The sequence below is a fragment of the Hypomesus nipponensis genome, chromosome 4, assembly GCF_054491055.1.
Source record: "Hypomesus nipponensis isolate SF chromosome 4, ASM5449105v1, whole genome shotgun sequence".
Taxonomy (NCBI): Eukaryota; Metazoa; Chordata; class Actinopteri; order Osmeriformes; family Osmeridae; genus Hypomesus; species Hypomesus nipponensis.
The window spans coordinates 15,990,350-16,007,444 of NC_140364.1; the positions used below are offsets into that span (position 1 = coordinate 15,990,350).

Consider the following 17,095-nt stretch of genomic DNA (forward strand, 5'->3'; position numbering starts at 1 on the left):
TTTTAAGGGTTTTGTGTTGAAAATAGCATCTGATATTTACACAGATAACAGACATCCTTCTCCTGAATTCAACAACAAAGACGGTTTAATGTGAGACTTCTGTCTCCCCTTCTTTTGGATGCGATATCAAGACGAAATCCTTCACTCTTTGAATCGCGCGCGCTCCCGCGAGGGGGTGCCAATCCAGAGAGTCATGCATCGGGTGATACAACACCGGACAAGTTATCCCTTATTTGTCAGCATGAGAAATGGTTGAAACGCGCTAGTGTTGCGTGAGAAATGTCTGAAGCGCGTGTCACACGATGAATTGAGTGAGACTTGAGAGCCCTGGATAAGTTTAGGACTACTCTGCCTTTAGGTCCCCCCCCCCCCCCCTTTGATGTTGAGCCATATCTTGGTCCAACACCAAATAATAAACGGTGCGTTCTAGGTTGTTCTGCAGACCAACAAAGTGGTGGTTATGAGCTTATTTAAAAGCTTAGTGAGGATGATGGTGATGAGGATCGTATCTCTGTCACAAACTGTGTCAATAGCCAATAGCAGGCTTTAGTAATTAATGGTCGGCTTACTTTGAGAACCCTGCAAACGTAAAAAAAAATCTAGATATAGGGTACTAATGTTATTTTTGGTATGTATCTTTGACCAAGTTGACGACGAAGGAGATACACAGGGAAATACAGGAAGGAAATGTGAACCTCCCTTTGCTGCGTAGTCAGAAGCTCCTTAGTGGCGACACTTGCACAACCAAACCGAGACTCAGCCAGGCGCTATTTAGTAGCCTAGCTAGCCAGCGTGAATATCGTGAACAGGTACAATATCAACAAACAACAAATATGTATACATCTTACATATGTACCGGTAGTTTGCCTAGATATCAGACATTATCCAACGTTATATTTCATTCGGTCAGATACTGAAGACAGTTTGCTTCGTCGAGGAGTACCTTAGGTTTTCTCGCCGTAGCAACCATCTTGCAGAGGAGCTTAGCTTCTCAGTTAGCTGCTAACAGTAGTACTTGTAGTTTACTAAAGCGGTAATCAGTCAGTCAGGAAGTTAGTTGTCTACGTGAGAGCAGTGCCTGATAAAGGTAAGTGAAAATGCCCATGAAATATGCCTGACATGTGAACTCAGGAAATGTGTTGAAAGCCAACTAGCAGCTAGCAAGGGTACCTCAAAGCAGTAGAATACTTAGCTAGTAGCTAGCTAAGATTAAGCTCATCCAACCTTGCCAGGCTAACCACCTAGCCAGATAGCAACTAACAGAGCTAAATAGCTTGCTCGGAAACGAAACTAGCTAGTAAAGCTATATAGTCTTCCAGACTTTCCAATTCCACAACATTAAGGAATGGAATTTCCTTGTAAAATATCTTACTCAGCTAGTATATAATTATCACATTGCTTATTACTATAAGCATAATCATGTGCCAGTTGTAATACCATGTGCTGTGTGAATCAGACGATGCAGTCAATAGAATAGGTGGTTCTCCTTCTGGTTATAACCAGGCCTAGACTATGGCGTTCAGGCAGGTTAGTCTGCTTGTTTTTGCCAATGTCAGTCAGTCCCTACACAGTACGAGACAAGATATCAAAGTAGGTCTTGACTCTGAATCTGGTTCAGCTTGTTCTACGAACTTATATGTAGCAGAACAGCCTGTAAAATCAGACCTTTTTGATCATCACATTGTGATCTATTGTATCACTATTTTGACGGAGAAACTAGACAGGCGACTAAACCTGCGACTAGTATTGTCATGGAGTGCCATTGTTCATTAAGGCCAGTGTGTGTGAGTGGTTTTCCTAATAAGAGGTTGCTTGCGTCTTCGTTTGACGACACGTTCGCGCTCTGCTTTACCCAGCTCGGTTAACGTCACAGTAAGGAAGCAGGTCTACATAAACGACTTTGCATGTGAACCTAAATGCACTGTGGCACTGTGCAGTAATTACCATTCAGAGCGAGCCCGCACTTCGGACTGTGCTTCTGCACAGCCTTGGGAATGACAACAAGAACATCAGGGATGATTCACTACAAACAATGAGTGGCTAATTATTAACCTACTCAGCAGAATCAACAGAGACAACGCCTGCTCGTTGTACTAGTTATGTGGGCTTCCATAGAGTTAAAATAAAATAATATTTGATTGGTGTTGTGAAGAACATGTCACATATTGCAGGCTATGTGGGGCTAAGTTCAGTGTTGTCAGGCTGGGATAGGCCGAGATGTTTTTACAGCCAAGTTCCTGTTTTAGTAATGAAGTAGAAAACCTGGTGGTTGATCTCAGAACTTAACTTTAGTGTCCACTGTCAGTGTCTTGCACAATTCTAACTTGTACGCAGGCTAATAATATTTTCTCAGTGGCCTGGAATCTTAAAAAAATGTCAGTATGAAATGGATACCGAGTTTGAACTGACAGCCTACAGTGGGTTAAAGTATCTATATGCAGCTTTCTCTCATTCCTGCAGATAACACACCTCATGCATGCTTTAGACCGCCTACCCACTGACTTAACACAACGATAATGCTAGCCTACACATGCTTCCAAACATCCATCTCATGCATGTGTTGATTCAGTGTACCCCTATGAAACAGCGGTGGTCTCCAGTTTCTGATCTGTGGGTAGATGAATGTGTTTCTGATTTCAGCTCCAAGGTTTTGACAGAGCGCTGGTGGAAAATGAAGCAGAGATCCACAGTTTAATAATACGCTCCAAGAAATGTGTGGAGGCTTGTCATTGTATTGTATGGTGCACCATGGGTTATTGTATTGTATGGTGCACCATGGGTTATCATTGTATTGTATGGTGCACCATGGGTTATCATTATATTGTATGGTGCACCATGGGTTATCATTATATTGTATGGTGCACCATGGGTTATCATTATATTGTATGGTGCACCATGGGTTATCATTATATTGTATGGTGCACCATGGGTTATCATTATATTGTATGGTGCACCATGGGTTATCATTGTATTGTATGGTGCACCATGGGTTATCATTGTATTGTATGGTGCACCATGGGTTATTGTATTGTATGGTGCACCATGGGTTATCATTATATTGTATGGTGCACCATGGGTTATCATTATATTGTATGGTGCACCATGGGTTATCATTGTATTGTATGGTGCACCATGGGTTATCATTATATTGTATGGTGCACCATGGGTTATCATTATATTGTATGGTGCACCATGGGTTATCATTATATTGTATGGTGCACCATGGGTTATCACACTTGATCGTCTTCATGTCTCTTGTGGGATGCCTGTGAGCCTGTCTAGCAGACAGATACTAACACAGCCCTCCTTGTGTCCTCCAACAGCCGTGTTCCTCGGAGAACCTTGAGATCTCAGAGATGTCTAAGGCCCCGGGTTCCCCTCCTCGCTCACGCTCTCGCTCCTACTCCCGCTCTCGCTCCAGGACTCGCTCTCGGTCCCGCTCCCGGAAACACCGCTACAGGTAGGACCCCGCAGACTCCTTTTCTTCCTCCTCTTCCTGAATCAGGAATCCTGATTCCATCTTCTTGTACATTCTTTATGAATGTGATACATTGTTGGAAGTTTAGAAATGACCTGAAGAATCTGTTTCTATCAAATCAAAATCTTGAAGTCGGATGTTGGATTGTAAAATGCTACCTCATCCATTAGGAAGAGGTCATGGCAACAGCATCACCTTCTAACCCAGATCCTCTCCCAGTTCCAGGTCTCGCTCTCGCTCCCGGTCCCACTCCCCTTCCCACGGCAGGAACTACCCCACCAGGGACTACCAGAACAACCGGGGCTTCCGGGGCTACAACCGGGGCTTCCGCCGGCCGTACTACTACCGTGGACGCACGCGTGGATACTACCCCCGGGGGCGCTACCAGCGAGGTGGCGGCAACTACGGCTACAGAGCCAACAACTGGCAGGGGGGCGGGAACTGGCACCACCACGACCAGGATCACCACCCTCACAGCCCCAGGAGGGGGCGCTCTCGCTCCCGCACGCCCAGGAAGCGCTCTGCCAGCCGCAGTCGCTCCCGCTACTCTGACCGCTCCTCCTCTGGACGCTCCCGCCGCTCTCGCCACAGCAGCTACTCCTCACGCTCCTCCTCCCCTGCGCGCCGTTCCCGTGCTGGGAAACCCGCCTCCAAGGAGGCCAAGGACAAGGCCCCGGGAGAGGGGCCGGGGGCCGGGGGGCCGGGCGGGGACACCAGCCACCAGGAGAAACCGTCCGGAGGCAAGTGGAAGGGTGTGAGAGAGTACGACGCCAGCCCCAAACACACAGGAGCCCAGAGTCGGCAGGCTGCTGGAGACAAGCAGGGGCCAGCAGAGGGCAGCGGGGGGGCTAACAGCGGGGGGGCTAACAGCGGGGGGGCTAACAGCGGGGGGGCTAACAGCGGGGGGGCTCTGTGGAGGACAGTCAGCAGCCCCCCTCCCTCTAAGAGCCCCCCTAAGACGGGCACTGCTGCCTTCGGAGGGTTTGGCTTCTTCTCTAAGGACGATGCCAAGCCTGCTGGAGATAAGACTGCCATTTCATCTGCTTTCAAAAAGTAGGTTTCCCTCCCTGATTCCTCAATGCGTTTCTTTTTTCTTTTGAAATGGCATCTTCTCAGTGTGTGATTTATAATTGTTCTTTTAAATGTGTTTAGTCTGTGTCCAGCAACAAGGAACACAGAAGAAGAAACAGTAAAAATACAAATACAATTTTGAAAAAGTCGGCCTCCACAATGCATTAAAAAGAAGTTGTATGAAATCAGACTAATTTAAGAGGTGGTGGTTATTAAGTAAGTATAGCGATGGTAATACAAGTCATGTGATCAGTCATGTGAAGTCATGTCTTTCATGGGCGTCTGTAAGTGCGTTGGATTCAGAACGTGCCGAGATTCTCTTCTGATTGAGCTGTTTTGCATTCTCCCATGTTGTATTCCATCAGTAACCATGATTGTGATAGAGACAGTTTGAGCTGAACATGAGTGGTGCTGTGGTCCACCTGTGGTTAAAGGCTGCTCCTTTGTGTGGCTGTGCAGGTTCCTGGCAGAGAGTCAGAAGAAGCAGGTGAGTGAGCGGGAGGATGGGGAGGACGGAGAGCACAGCTCGTCTGACGAGCAGGATGCACAAGCCCCCACCAGCGCCCTCTACAGCAGCCTGGCAGCACTGCCAGACCCCAAGGAGGACAACAGCCTGCCTTTCTTTGACGTGGAGGAGGAGCAGTTCCTCCGGTCCCAGGGCCTGAAGGACAGGGAGGCGGAGAGCGAGCAGACCAAGACCAAAGCCCCGCTGACAGCCCGAGACATCTTTGGGAAGTGGGAGGACGAGGCTCCGTACCACAAGCAGAAGAGCCGCAGGGAGGTGGAGGACGTGGAGGAGGACCTGGAGCACATGGAGAACGAGCTGTACCGCAGCCGCAAGCTGGCCAAGAAGGAGGAGAAGGCCAAGAAGAAGAAGGAGAAACAGGAGAAGAGGAGTCCCACGCTGTCCCCGGTGGTTCCTCGAGGTGTGGACAGCAGGGAGAGAGACAAGCCTCTGTTCCCCAGCGCCCGCCAGGAGCCCCCTGCCCCACGGCCCTCTGGGAAGAGGGACCACTTTGAACAGAAAGTAAACTCCTTTGATGAAATGCCCAGGTTTGTGTGTCCATCCCCTAACATGACACCAATACAGCTGAGACTAAACAACCTCCCACCACAGCTTCTGAACACGTGTGGCCGGTGTGTGTGTGTGTGATCTTGTCTCTCTCTGTCCAGTTTTTCAGGTGTGTTGAAGGATAGCCGCCTGCCCCGTGACCTTTTGCCCTCTAAGAGAGACCAGGAGTTCCGCTCCATCTTCGAGCACCTCCAGCAGGCTCAGCTGCGACGCAGCCCCTCAGAGCTGTTTGCCCAGCACATCGTCACTATCGTGCACTACATCAAAGGTGAGGCGCTTCATGGTGTCTGTTCTGTCATGCTGCTGACACAGAGGGGGCCTTTGAATCGTTGCCCACTTCGAGGCCTCATAAATAAGAAAAGGATCATCAGCATCCACTGAGGAGTCAGTCCTGTAAGCAGGAGAGCAGGCTGCTGAGTTGACTGCGTGTGTGTTTGCAGCTCAACACTTCCGCTCGTCAGGCATGACGCTGAGCGAGCGCTTTGCCATGTACCAAAGAAAAGCTGCAGAGACTGAAATGATGAAGCCAAGAAGGAGTCCAGAGATCCACAGGTAAACCCTGCCCCCCCTCACACCCTGCCCCCCCTCACACCCTGCCCCCCTCACACCCTGCCCCCCCTCACACCCTGCCCCCCCTCACACCCTGCCCCCCCTCACACCCTGCCCCCCTCACACCCTGCCCCCCCTCACACCCTGCCCCCCCTCACACCCTGCCCCCCCTCACACCCTGCCCCCCTCACACCCTGCCCCCCCCTCACACCCTGCCCCCCCTCACACCCTGCCCCCCCTCACACCCTGCCCCCCTCACACCCTGCCCCCCTCACACCCTGCCCCCCCTCACACCCTGCCCCCCTCACACCCTCCCCCCCTCACACCCTGCCCCCCTCACACCCTGCCCCCCTCACACCCTGCCCCCCCTCACACCCTGCCCCCCCTCACACCCTGCCCCCCTCACACCCTGCCCCCCTCACACGCAGCCCAGAGATCTACAGGTACACCCTGCCCTCACACACACCCTGCCCCCCCTCACTCCCTCACACGCAGCCCAGAGATCTACAGGTACACCCTGCCCTCACACACACCCAGCCAGAACCAGTTACTGGGGATGGCATGTTCAGACAGCCTGTTCATAGACCCAGACAGACGTCTATGTGCGTGGGTGTGTCTCCTGACTGTTGCTGTGTTCCCCAGGAGGATCGACGTCTCCCCCAGTGCCTTTAAGAGGCACTCTCAGCTGTTTGAGGAGATGGAGGAGACCTGCTACAAGGTGACCGGCCTTTTTCACATTTGAAGTGTTTGGAGAGAAGCGAGAAACGTTGAGATGATCCGAAGCAGCAGGTTTCAGCTGTCTGCCTTTCTTTTAAAGGAGAATCATAAGTCTAAATCAAAAGGTCCAGTTGTGTATTGTTGTACCAAGAGAGCACCCAAGCCTGTGAGATGAGATATGGTTATTGAGAGGGTGTATACGTACCCAAGCAAAGGCTAAGAGGAGGGGCTTAACATCCTGTATCCAAGCCTCTCAAAGGACTCTTGTCAATGCCATTGTAAGTATTTCTCCTCCAGCAAAATGTATTCCAGTATTGTAGAATGTTCTGATGGTGGAGTGTGAATGAGTGTGTGTGCATGCTGTGTCTCAAGACTAAAGCCAGTCCACCTGCACTCTCGGTTAAACTAGCTTGTGTACCACTGATCTGAGACAGTGTGTGGTGCAGATGGACTGAACACACTTAAGCTCAAGTCATGTGGTGCAGATGGACTGAACACACTTAAGCTCAAGTCATGTGGTGCAGATGGACTGAACACACTTAAGCTCAAGTCATGTGGTGCAGATGGACTGAACACACTTAAGCTCAAGTCTAAACTCAGCAAAAACAAGTTCCCAGATCTGTCATGTTTGATGAGTTTTCTGAGTGTTGAATGTGAAGAAGGGTGAGCCCCCCCAGTAGATGGGGTTCAGGTGTGTGTGTGTGTGTGTGTGTGTGTGAGCTGTTCCTCCCCTGCATGCTGTGGTCTCTGCTGTAGCTTGTGTGTGTGAGAGCTGTTCCTCCGCTGGCATGAACTTGTGGGCCCCGCAGTCCTGGTGCAGAGGAATCAGCCAACTGTAACACGTTACCTAGACAATCAGGTCAACACCACTGATACAGCCAACCGTAACACGTTACCTAGACGATCAGGTCAACACCACTGATACAGCCAACCGTAACACGTTACCTAGACGATCAGGTCAACACCACTGATACAGCCAACCGTAACACGTTACCTAGACGATCAGGTCAACACCACTGATACAGCCAACCGTAACACGTTACCTAGACGATCAGGTCAACACCACTGATACAGCCAACCGTAACACGTTACCTAGACGATCAGGTCAACACCACTGATACAGCCAACCGTAACACGTTACCTAGACGATCAGGTCAACACCACTGATACAGCCAACCGTAACACGTTACCTAGACGATTAGGTCAACACCACTGATACAGCCAACCGTAACACGTTACCTAGACGATCAGGTCAACACCACTGATACAGCCAACCGTAACACGTTACCTAGACGATCAGGTCAACACCACTGATACAGCCAACCGTAACACGTTACCTAGACGATCAGGTCAACACCACTGATACAGCCAACCGTAACACGTTACCTCGACGATCAGGTCAACACCACTGATACAGACAACCGTAACACGTTACCTCGACGATCAGGTCAACACCGATCAGGTCAACACCACTGATACAGCCAACCGTAACACGTTACCTCGACGATCAGGTCAACACCACTGATACAGCCAACCGTAACACGTTACCTCGACGATCAGGTCAACACCACTGATACAGCCAACCGTAACACGTTACCTAGACGATCAGGTCAACACCGATCAGGTCAACACCACTGATACAGCCAACCGTAACACGTTACCTCGACGATCAGGTCAACACCACTGATACAGCCAACCGTAACACGTTACCTAGACGATCAGGTCAACACCACTGATACAGCCAACCGTAACATGTTACCTAGACGATCAGGTCAACACCGATCAGGTCAACACCACTGATACAGCCAACCGTAACACGTTACCGAGACGATACTTTTGCTCTCCACCACAGTGCGGGTCCTTCTTCCTACGCTGTGTGAGCTGTGTGTTCCATGTGTGAAGTTATCAAGCATTCTGACAGTCTGGAAGCAGAAGGCCTGTACTAACCCCCAGGACTCTGCTATGTCTCTGCAGGATCAAAGTAAGAAACCCAAAGGAGATGTAATGGACCTGCGCCTGGATATTGAGCGCCGTAAAAGGTTCTCAGCCAAGGAATACAAGCAGGAGGGAGACAAGGGCTCCGGGGGGTCCCATGGGCCCAGCCCTGAGAAGTCCTCCGACAAGGCAGCCAAGCACCACAAGAAGTCCAAGTATGTGGATGTGCTGTGTTCCCTGTGTGTCTCACCTGCCTTCTCACCCAGCTGACCTGTGGTTTGCCGCCTGTGTTCCCTGTGTGTCTCACCTGCTCTCTGTCCTTCACAGGAAGAGCAAGAAGAGACGTGAGCGCTCTCCCTCCTCCTCTTCCTCCTCTTCCTCTCCAGCCTTCAGGGGGAAGGCCTTCATGGCGGAGGGGCTGGAGCACATGGAAGGGTTCAGCAAGCATCGCTTCAGCCCACGGGACTACCCAGGGCCCTCAGGGCCACTGGAGCGGGGGCCGGGGCCCAGGGGGCCGGGGGACAGGGGGCCGGGGGACAGGGGACCCATGGACAGGAGCCCGAGGGACTATGAAATGGACAGGGGTCGAGGACGTGGGTTTGTAAGTGTCCCTTCTCTGCTCTTCTCCTGTGTGGTTACAGGGCTCCCATCTGGCCTGTACATCTCACTGCTCTGCTCTCTCCCTTCACCCTAACTGCTGTAGAGAACATGATGATGATGATGATGATGATACTGTATAATACTTATATCATGCACAACAGGATCTATGAAGGTAAAATAACAAAATCCTTGAACACTCCTTGAATCGCTGAACACAACCTAATTCCCAAACTACCTCTAATTTCTCTGTTTTCTTTTACCTTTTATTTATCTATTTTCAAAGTTATCTAGATTTGTGCTCTCCTGTTGAGCCAGGTTAGGCTTCTGATTGGCTGTGGTTTCAGTTCCCCAGGGTGAGGGGCAGGGGCTGGAGCAGGGGTGGTTACCCTGGAAACAACAGCAGCAACGGTCAGGCCCCCCCCCCAGCGCCCCGCTCCGGCCCCCCGAGGAGGAATGGGACCCAGAGTACACGCCCAAGAGCAGGAAGTACTACTTTGTGAGTTCCTGCTCCGGCTTGCAACATGGTCACACTTCCCCCCAAAACATTTGCTGTCTTTCCCCCCTCTCATCTGTTCCTTTCTCTTTTTGTTGTCTCTCCTCTGTTTGTCTCTCCTCTGTTTGTCTCTCCTCTGTTTGTCTCTCCTCTGTTTGTCTCTCCTCTGTTTGTCTCTCCTCTGTTTGTCTCTCCTCTGTTTGTCTCTCCTCTGTTTGTCTCTCCTCTGTTTGTCTCTCCTCTGTTTGTCTCTCCTCTGTTTGTCTCTCCTCTGTTTGTCTCTCCTCTGTTTGTCTCTCCTCTGTTTGTCTCTCCTCTGTTTGTCTCTTCTCTGTGTGTGTCTCTTCTCTGTGTGTGTGTGTGTGTCTCTTCTCTGTGTGTGTGTGTGTGTGTCAGCATGATGACCGTGACGGGGAGAAGTCGTGGCTGGAGGGTCGGGGGCGTGGCCGGGGGGCCTTCCCCCGCAGCAGGGGGCGCTTCGTCTACAGGAAGGGAGGCAGCAGCCCCAAGTGGACCCACGACCTGTACCAGGCCCCAGAGGCCGGGGCCGGGGCTGTGGACGAGGACTGCCCTGAGGCCCACCTCAAGGACGACAAGCCCCAAGACTCCGACCCCAAACTGTAGCTCCTCCGCCTTGGTCTGGAGAGGCAGGAGAGGCTGTCTGGTAGAGTCGGCCAGAGGCCCAGCATCAGAATGTTGTGTGTCCCCCACAAGACAAGGGTAGTGAGGATTTACAGAAATAAGTCATATCATTTTTTGAGCCGATTTCACAGTATGGGTCAAACAAGAACTGACTCATTGAATTGAGTTAAAAGCAAAACGTTTATGATGTTTTTATGTTAATTACCAGTCTTAGTTCCTGGGTGTGTTTTTTTTAAATGTAAAGACAGTTTGTTAGTCATACTGGACTTGATGTTTTTGGAGTTGATCTTCAAGGGGCCTGGTTGAGGATTACTATATTCAGTTCAAGGACAGCTTCCATCTCCCGAAGAGTCTCACGCTGTTGTGCCTTAGAATCCATCGTTGTTGTTCCTGCTCCATGGCCACGTTTCACTAGACATGATGTTTTACTCTACTCACTTCACCATGACCTGTGACCCCAGACCCTCCCCAGGGACAGCCAGAGCCTTCCCAGGCTCTGACAGTTACTGCTCTGTGTGCTTCAACATGTTCTAGGGGTTCTCACACATCCAAACATTGTTTTACCACTAACACTGTATTTCTTATCAAGATCATCGATGATGTTTAACTGTGTGTAAGACGTTCTCTTGTCCAGATAGTTGATGTTTTTTCTTTCTTTTTTTTTTTACACCAGCAAATGCAAACAAAAATATATTTGTGTTTGTGCCTCCTGTCAAATTATTTTAAGAATATTTCATTTAGATTTAAAAGCAAATATAATTACAGCGGGACATAAATAAGACATGTAAAAACTAAATTATTGCCGTCTTTGCATCTTGGGAGTGGAACTGTTTCAAAATAAAAGGAAATTGTCGATTGAGTTCAACTGTAATATTCCAGACTGTGTACCTGAAGTTGAATCTACTGTTTAAATAAAGGTTAGAGTCTAAAGTCAGTCTAGTGTGGATGATGGAGACAGACTAACCAACAGGGGGCGCTGGTGTCATGCAGCTTCCTGACCAACAGGGGGCGCTGGTGTCATGCAGCTTCCTGACCAACAGGGAGCGCTGGTGTCGTGCAGCTTCCTGACCAACAGGGGGCGCTGGTGTCGTGCAGCTTCCTGACCAACAGGGGGCGCTGGTGTCATGCAGCTTCCTGACCAACAGGGGGCGCTGGTGTCATGCAGCTTCCTGACCAACAATAGCATCACTTTCTGTTCTTTGAGATGAAACATGTTCTCTTTAATTTTCAATAAATCTTATCCAATTTACTTTAAGTAATCATTGTTTATGAATGTGTCTGCCTTCCACCAGTGTGATAAGTCATACGTTTCCAATTCAATCGGTGGGTTGAGTGAATACCCTGCAAAGTCATTTCAATAATTCAGTTACATGTGCAGTTTGATACAGCAGTACTACAATCATAATAAAGGTGGAGGTTAATCCAGTGTAAAAGAGCCCTTCCCCTTAGTCAGCTGCTCTGCTGTAACTCCCCCAGTATCCTGCTCTGCACACTGCAGGAAGTGGACACTACCGTGAGAATTCATCTGAATTATTTTTGTTTAAATCTTTGTGTGTAATTAAGAAGCATCAACTAGGATAAAAGAATCTGGGTGCTTGTTGTTTTGATTGGCTCTGGCCAGGGAGTCTGGTTCCATTAACTAACAAGAACACGCAACTCAACTTTAGCAGCCTGAAGTTGCGTAACTGGAACACTGGCCTGCTTTCTTTAGCCCCACAACAAGGCCCTGAGGCAGTGAGGCCCTGAGGCAGTGAGGCAGTGAGGCCCTGAGGCAGTGAGGCCCTGAGGCAGTGACATCTACTGGCGTTACACTTATCCAGTCACAAAAACAACCAAGCATTTTATTTACTATCAGAAGGAATAGTTGAACCAGTAAAAAGACGTATCCCATGGGGCAAAGTTTACCCAGAATGCTGTGCTAGGAAAACACTGCCTTGGTAAGATCTACAGCAGGAGCAACCCTGCAGTATCTGATGTGGAACAGGAGCCTATTCCAGCCTCACCAGAGCCCTGAGCAGAGGCTAGCCTCACCGGAGCCCTGAGCAGAGGCCAGCCTCACCGGAGCCCTGAGCAGAGGCCAGCCTCCCCTCACCGGAGCCCTGAGCAGAGGCCAGCCTCCCCTCACCGGAGCCCTGAGCAGAGGCCAGCCTCACCGGAGCCCTGAGCAGAGGCCAGCCTCACCGGAGCCCTGAGCAGAGGCCAGCCTCCCCTCACTGGAGCCCTGAGCAGAGGCCAGCCTCCCCTCACCGGAGCCCTGAGCAGAGGCCAGCCTCCCCTCACCGGAGCCCTGAGCAGAGACCAGCCTCCCCTCACTGGAGCCCTGAGCAGAGGCCAGCCTCACTGGAGCTGGAACAGAGGGGCTTATGGGACTGTGGAACGGGAACACAGGAAGTGACAGGGTCAGAGAAGACGGCTGACAGGAAGTGACAGGGTGACAGGGTCAGAGAAGACGGCTGACAAGAGCCAAAGAATGTTGGGGTTGTGTGGGAAACTTGCTAATATTAGTCTTGCTGACTGATGTTGGGACTGTGGGAGAAGGATGACAAGTAAAGTATTCAGGATTCAAATACTTAATATACAAGGACACAGCATTCTTTTACATCATGTTTAAATAGAAATATGGATGATTATGCAGAATTACAAAATGCATAATTTTGTGGTATATGAAGAAACAGGACAGCCATACATAATATTATCTCTGACTGCACAGCTTTACGGCTCAGAGAAGTGAGCTTATCACATGAAGCTTGTCCTCTGCAGTCTCTGATACTATTGGTTAGGACCAGGGAAGTCTCACGTGATTGGTCAGGACCAGGGAAGTCTCACGTGATTGGTCAGGACCAGGGAAGTGTCCTAGTGGTAGTGTACTCGGCCTACGGTCCCTGTTCCTGTGACCAGGATGTCTGGCTGTCCGTTCCTCCAGATATCCCTGATGATGCGCTCCCTCTCCTCCAGGCGGCGAGCCTTCTCCAGCTCCTCCGCAGACGCGAACACGTTCACGCTCCTCACCGTGCCTGTGTGGTTGCGCTCAGTCAGAGGGCTGACCAGGACTTTGGAGACGTCTTCCTCCTCACTGCTGTCCCCCTCAGAGCTCTCATCCTCCCGTCTCTCCTTCAGCTGACTCCGGTGGGCCGGGGGCGGTGTGCGGGCGCGCTGGCAGGTCTTGCAGGCGATGCCGGCCACCAGGAGACAGAGGGCCAGGAGCAGGCCAGAACACACACCCATCATGAAGTAGAGGGCGAAGGTTTCTGGGTTGGCTGGGAGGGAATAGATGGGTGATGGGTTCATTCAGTAGTTCATAACTCACTCACAAGGTCAGGAGGTCAAAGTTACCTGCTTGAACGTCCAACATAATGAGTGAGAAAAGGAAACTGCCTCTTTAAGACACATTTTAGTTCAAAGGGCCGGAAAAGGGGACCTTCACGTGATATTTAAGGGGCTCACAAACCTACACAACAGAACTGAGGTTACACAGACCTCACACCTCTCAGAGGAGATCTGAAAACACTGGGGTTGACAAAGATTTTCTTCCTTTCTTGAGCTATTTGTCTCTGACTAAACCAGCCAGACAGCCACAGCCACAGCCAAGTTACCTTTGATGTGAGCGAAGGTGGCCATGCTGTTGCTAAGGAGCTCCATGTCTTTCCTGATTGGTTCCATTTTTACTTCTGGTCCTCACATCTCCTGATCTGCAGTCTGAGGTCCTGAAGCCAAAACACAAGAAGAAACGTAAACATGAAACTTTCTGGTCTCAGTGCTCTGAACTGGAGAATTGTTTTGACTCTTGGGTAGGAAATAGCAACATTAAATGATATAACGTGTTGTTAGCCATTTTGTATAAACAAACGTTTTGGGGTTTAATTGGAGCAAATTAAATGTAGCAGTTTCCTTCCTGAGCAGCAAGAGAAGCAGCATGGAGTCATGCTGGTTTAAACCAGCACTATCAGGAGATACAGACTCCCTCTATCAACACCCTCTTCCCATCCAACGTCTATAAAGCCGAACAATGGATTTTTGGTGTTTCAAAACCCATTGACACTGTATGACTATGTTTAGCTTGTGTTCTGCTCCTCTCTCTTGCCAACCGTCTCTGGAGGAGGGGATCCCTCTCTGAATTGCTCCTCCCAAGGTTTCTTCCATTTTTTCTCCCGTTGGGAGTTTTTCTGGGAGTTTTTCCTTGTCTTCCTTGAGGGTTTAGGTTGGTTGAGGGGCAGTTCTATGGGCGTATGTGAAGCCCTCTGTGACATGCTTGCGTGTAAAAAGGGCTATACAAATACATTTGATTTGATTTGATTCCTGTAGGGAAATACAGACACACTCTCCCGAATGATTTTAAACACAATCACAACCAAGAAGAGGGAAGTTCTCCAAAGCAAAGTGAAGCAACATGCCAGTGGCTAGGGAAGACATGTGGCGTTTTACACAACTACAGTCAACAGATCCAGGGGCAGACAGCTTTAACACCTCCTGTTTCCAGACAAGTCCCAATAACTCCTGGAATTAACTGTGGACATGCACAGGCCGGCAGCTGTAGCTGTTTATGTGCCCAATAAAAGGTCCTCTCTTTCAACCCTACACACTTCCTGCTTCCATAGTTCAATTAAGATTCAAATGATGAAATTTGCAATTTAAACAGAATCCAGGAGTAATATTCAGGTCAATTGTGCTTTAGCCATATAAGTAACCCAAAAAACTGAGTAACTTTGAGGAAAATGATTGTGGTGAAAAAGTAAACCAAACACACTCAAACACAACATAAAGTAGCATGGGGTGATTAATAACATACGTGTGACAAGCAAGCAGAGCCCTGTGATCTTGGAACCATGTGAGTGTAGCTGTGAGGCTTTACACTCTCTTCCTGCTACTGTGCCCATAAAGTCTGTGACATCTTAAAGTATATAGACACTGCCCTCACAGCTGCTACTAAAAAGCAGTGTGTTATCCTCTTGGCTCCCAGAAAACTCGACTTTCTTATTATTTTCTTATTTGGTCAAAGCTAATGTCTGGTAAATGTCTAACATTATTTCAAAAATCAACAGTCTCTTCACAGTAATTAAGTCAATCATAAGATACGCACATGTAAATAACAGTGACAGTGACAGCTCATTGGCAGACAACAACTCACCTGGTCTTGGGTAAAGTACAGCCGTGGTCAATCCATAGCTCCAATAATAGTTGCTTATATTGTTGTCAATCTGCACCTGTGAGGCTCTCCAGTTCAGGCTCAGGCAGACAGCTCAGCTGGTGGATGATCTGGCAGCTGAGGAGACGGACCTTCTGAGGAAAGTCCAACCCTCACCCTCCCTCCTCTGCTGTGGAGCATCATGGGTAACTACCCCCCCCCCCCCCCCCTCAGGGAGGGCCTGAGCCAGAGGGAGCGGTGTCATGGTTCAGCTGGAAGGGGGTTTCCTGAGAGACGGGAGGGGACAGCAGTCTACAGTAAGCTCTCATCATCTGCAGGAGCCCAGGAATGACTAACTCAAAACACGGATAAATCTCAAAATGTTCAGACTTTAGAGTCCACTAACACTGTGTTTGCTTCTGTTTGGAGCTCAGCCCTCTGTGTGTGTGTGTGTGTGTGTGTGAGTGTGTGTGTGTGTGCATCTGCTGACCTTAGCCGTGCCACAGTGAGGTCTGTTCAGTGTTAAGCCAGGAGGGTGTAACAGGAAATAGCTTGCTGGCTGCTGTGGGGACGATTGTGGGTGCAGAGGGACTGGGGATTAAACAGGTTTTTGTCCATTTCCATCTCATGTTTTTGAGGAATTCATTTAACAATATTTCCAAAGCAGGATTTAGTCCGAGTGGTTCAAACACCATTAGACTGCAGCAAGTGCTGGGTGAGAACAGTTGTGTCAATATGAAAGTCTGAGGGCATTCTGTGTGAGTGGAGCCCTTGTTTTTTATTATTTCAAGCCTCTTTTAGGACCAAATATGGCATTTTGACTGCCTCTGTAAAGTTCTATTCTGAGATCTCGGAGTGTTGATGTGGCACTCAGGCTGGTGTTTTCAGAAGCAGCTATTATGTGGTTGTTGTTGTCATTCAGAGCTGACGTGCAGAGTTGGTTGTGGAGAGAATCTCCAAACACCAGCCTAGTCCAGTCCTCAGGCCCAGACAACGAAGGAACACCACATTCCTGAGATCCTGACCCAGGCCACAGTCCTGCAGGCCCACTAGCACCAGCTGCAATCCCTCTCATAGCGGGGCAAGCTGGTCAGGGAGGGACTGGGGTTACCGCTAACCCTAACCCTAACCCGCCCTCCAGTTGTTTTCACTGCCTGTGTTATGTCAGGGTTATCTTTTCTCTGACAACACAATAACACACATCCCATGACACTGACAAACACACACACACACACACATCCCATGACACTGACACACACACATCCCATGACACATGCATGTTTCACCCTTTCGCAACTGAGAACAAACTCTCTCTTTTGTTTATTCATACTCGTTATGCTTAACCTTCATCGGCTTCTAGAAGTTCCTTTATCCATTTGGAGGCGTCAAGAGGCAGGTGTGAAAGCTGTTAGGGCT

At 49.5% G+C, this 17,095-nt stretch overlaps 2 protein-coding genes across 2 annotated transcripts; one reads left to right on the forward strand and one right to left on the reverse strand.

The window, feature by feature from the left end:
• The first annotated feature begins 417 nt into the window (after positions 1 to 417).
• Positions 418 to 11,812, forward strand: thrap3b (thyroid hormone receptor associated protein 3b). The gene is given in 12 exon segments (XM_084697079.1): positions 418 to 1,087; positions 3,324 to 3,460; positions 3,698 to 4,531; positions 5,009 to 5,602; positions 5,723 to 5,889; positions 6,062 to 6,173; positions 6,813 to 6,888; positions 8,862 to 9,037; positions 9,150 to 9,423; positions 9,767 to 9,838; positions 9,841 to 9,918; positions 10,312 to 11,812. Coding segments are annotated over 11 exon segments (2,715 nt in total). The 5' UTR covers positions 418 to 1,087; positions 3,324 to 3,356; the 3' UTR covers positions 10,540 to 11,812.
• A 572-nt stretch (positions 11,813 to 12,384) lies between these two features.
• Positions 12,385 to 15,840, reverse strand: eva1bb (eva-1 homolog Bb (C. elegans)). The gene is made up of 3 exons (XM_084697080.1): positions 15,683 to 15,840; positions 14,151 to 14,261; positions 12,385 to 13,814 (listed from the first exon to the last, which is right to left on the reverse strand). The coding sequence occupies exons 2-3, from the start codon at positions 14,215 to 14,217 to the stop codon at positions 13,411 to 13,413; spliced, it is 471 nt and encodes a 156-aa protein (XP_084553206.1). The 5' UTR covers positions 14,218 to 14,261; positions 15,683 to 15,840; the 3' UTR covers positions 12,385 to 13,410.
• Between the last annotated feature and the right edge of the window lie 1,255 nt (positions 15,841 to 17,095).

Coding starts and splice junctions, on each gene's coding strand:
- eva1bb (XM_084697080.1), bottom strand. CDS start 14,217: ATGGAACCAATCAGGAAAGACATGGAGCTCCTTAGCAACAGCATGGCC. Junction 13,815..14,150: donor CACCTTCGCTCACATCAAAG/GTAACTTGGCTG, acceptor ATTCCCTCCCAG/CCAACCCAGAAACCTTCGCC.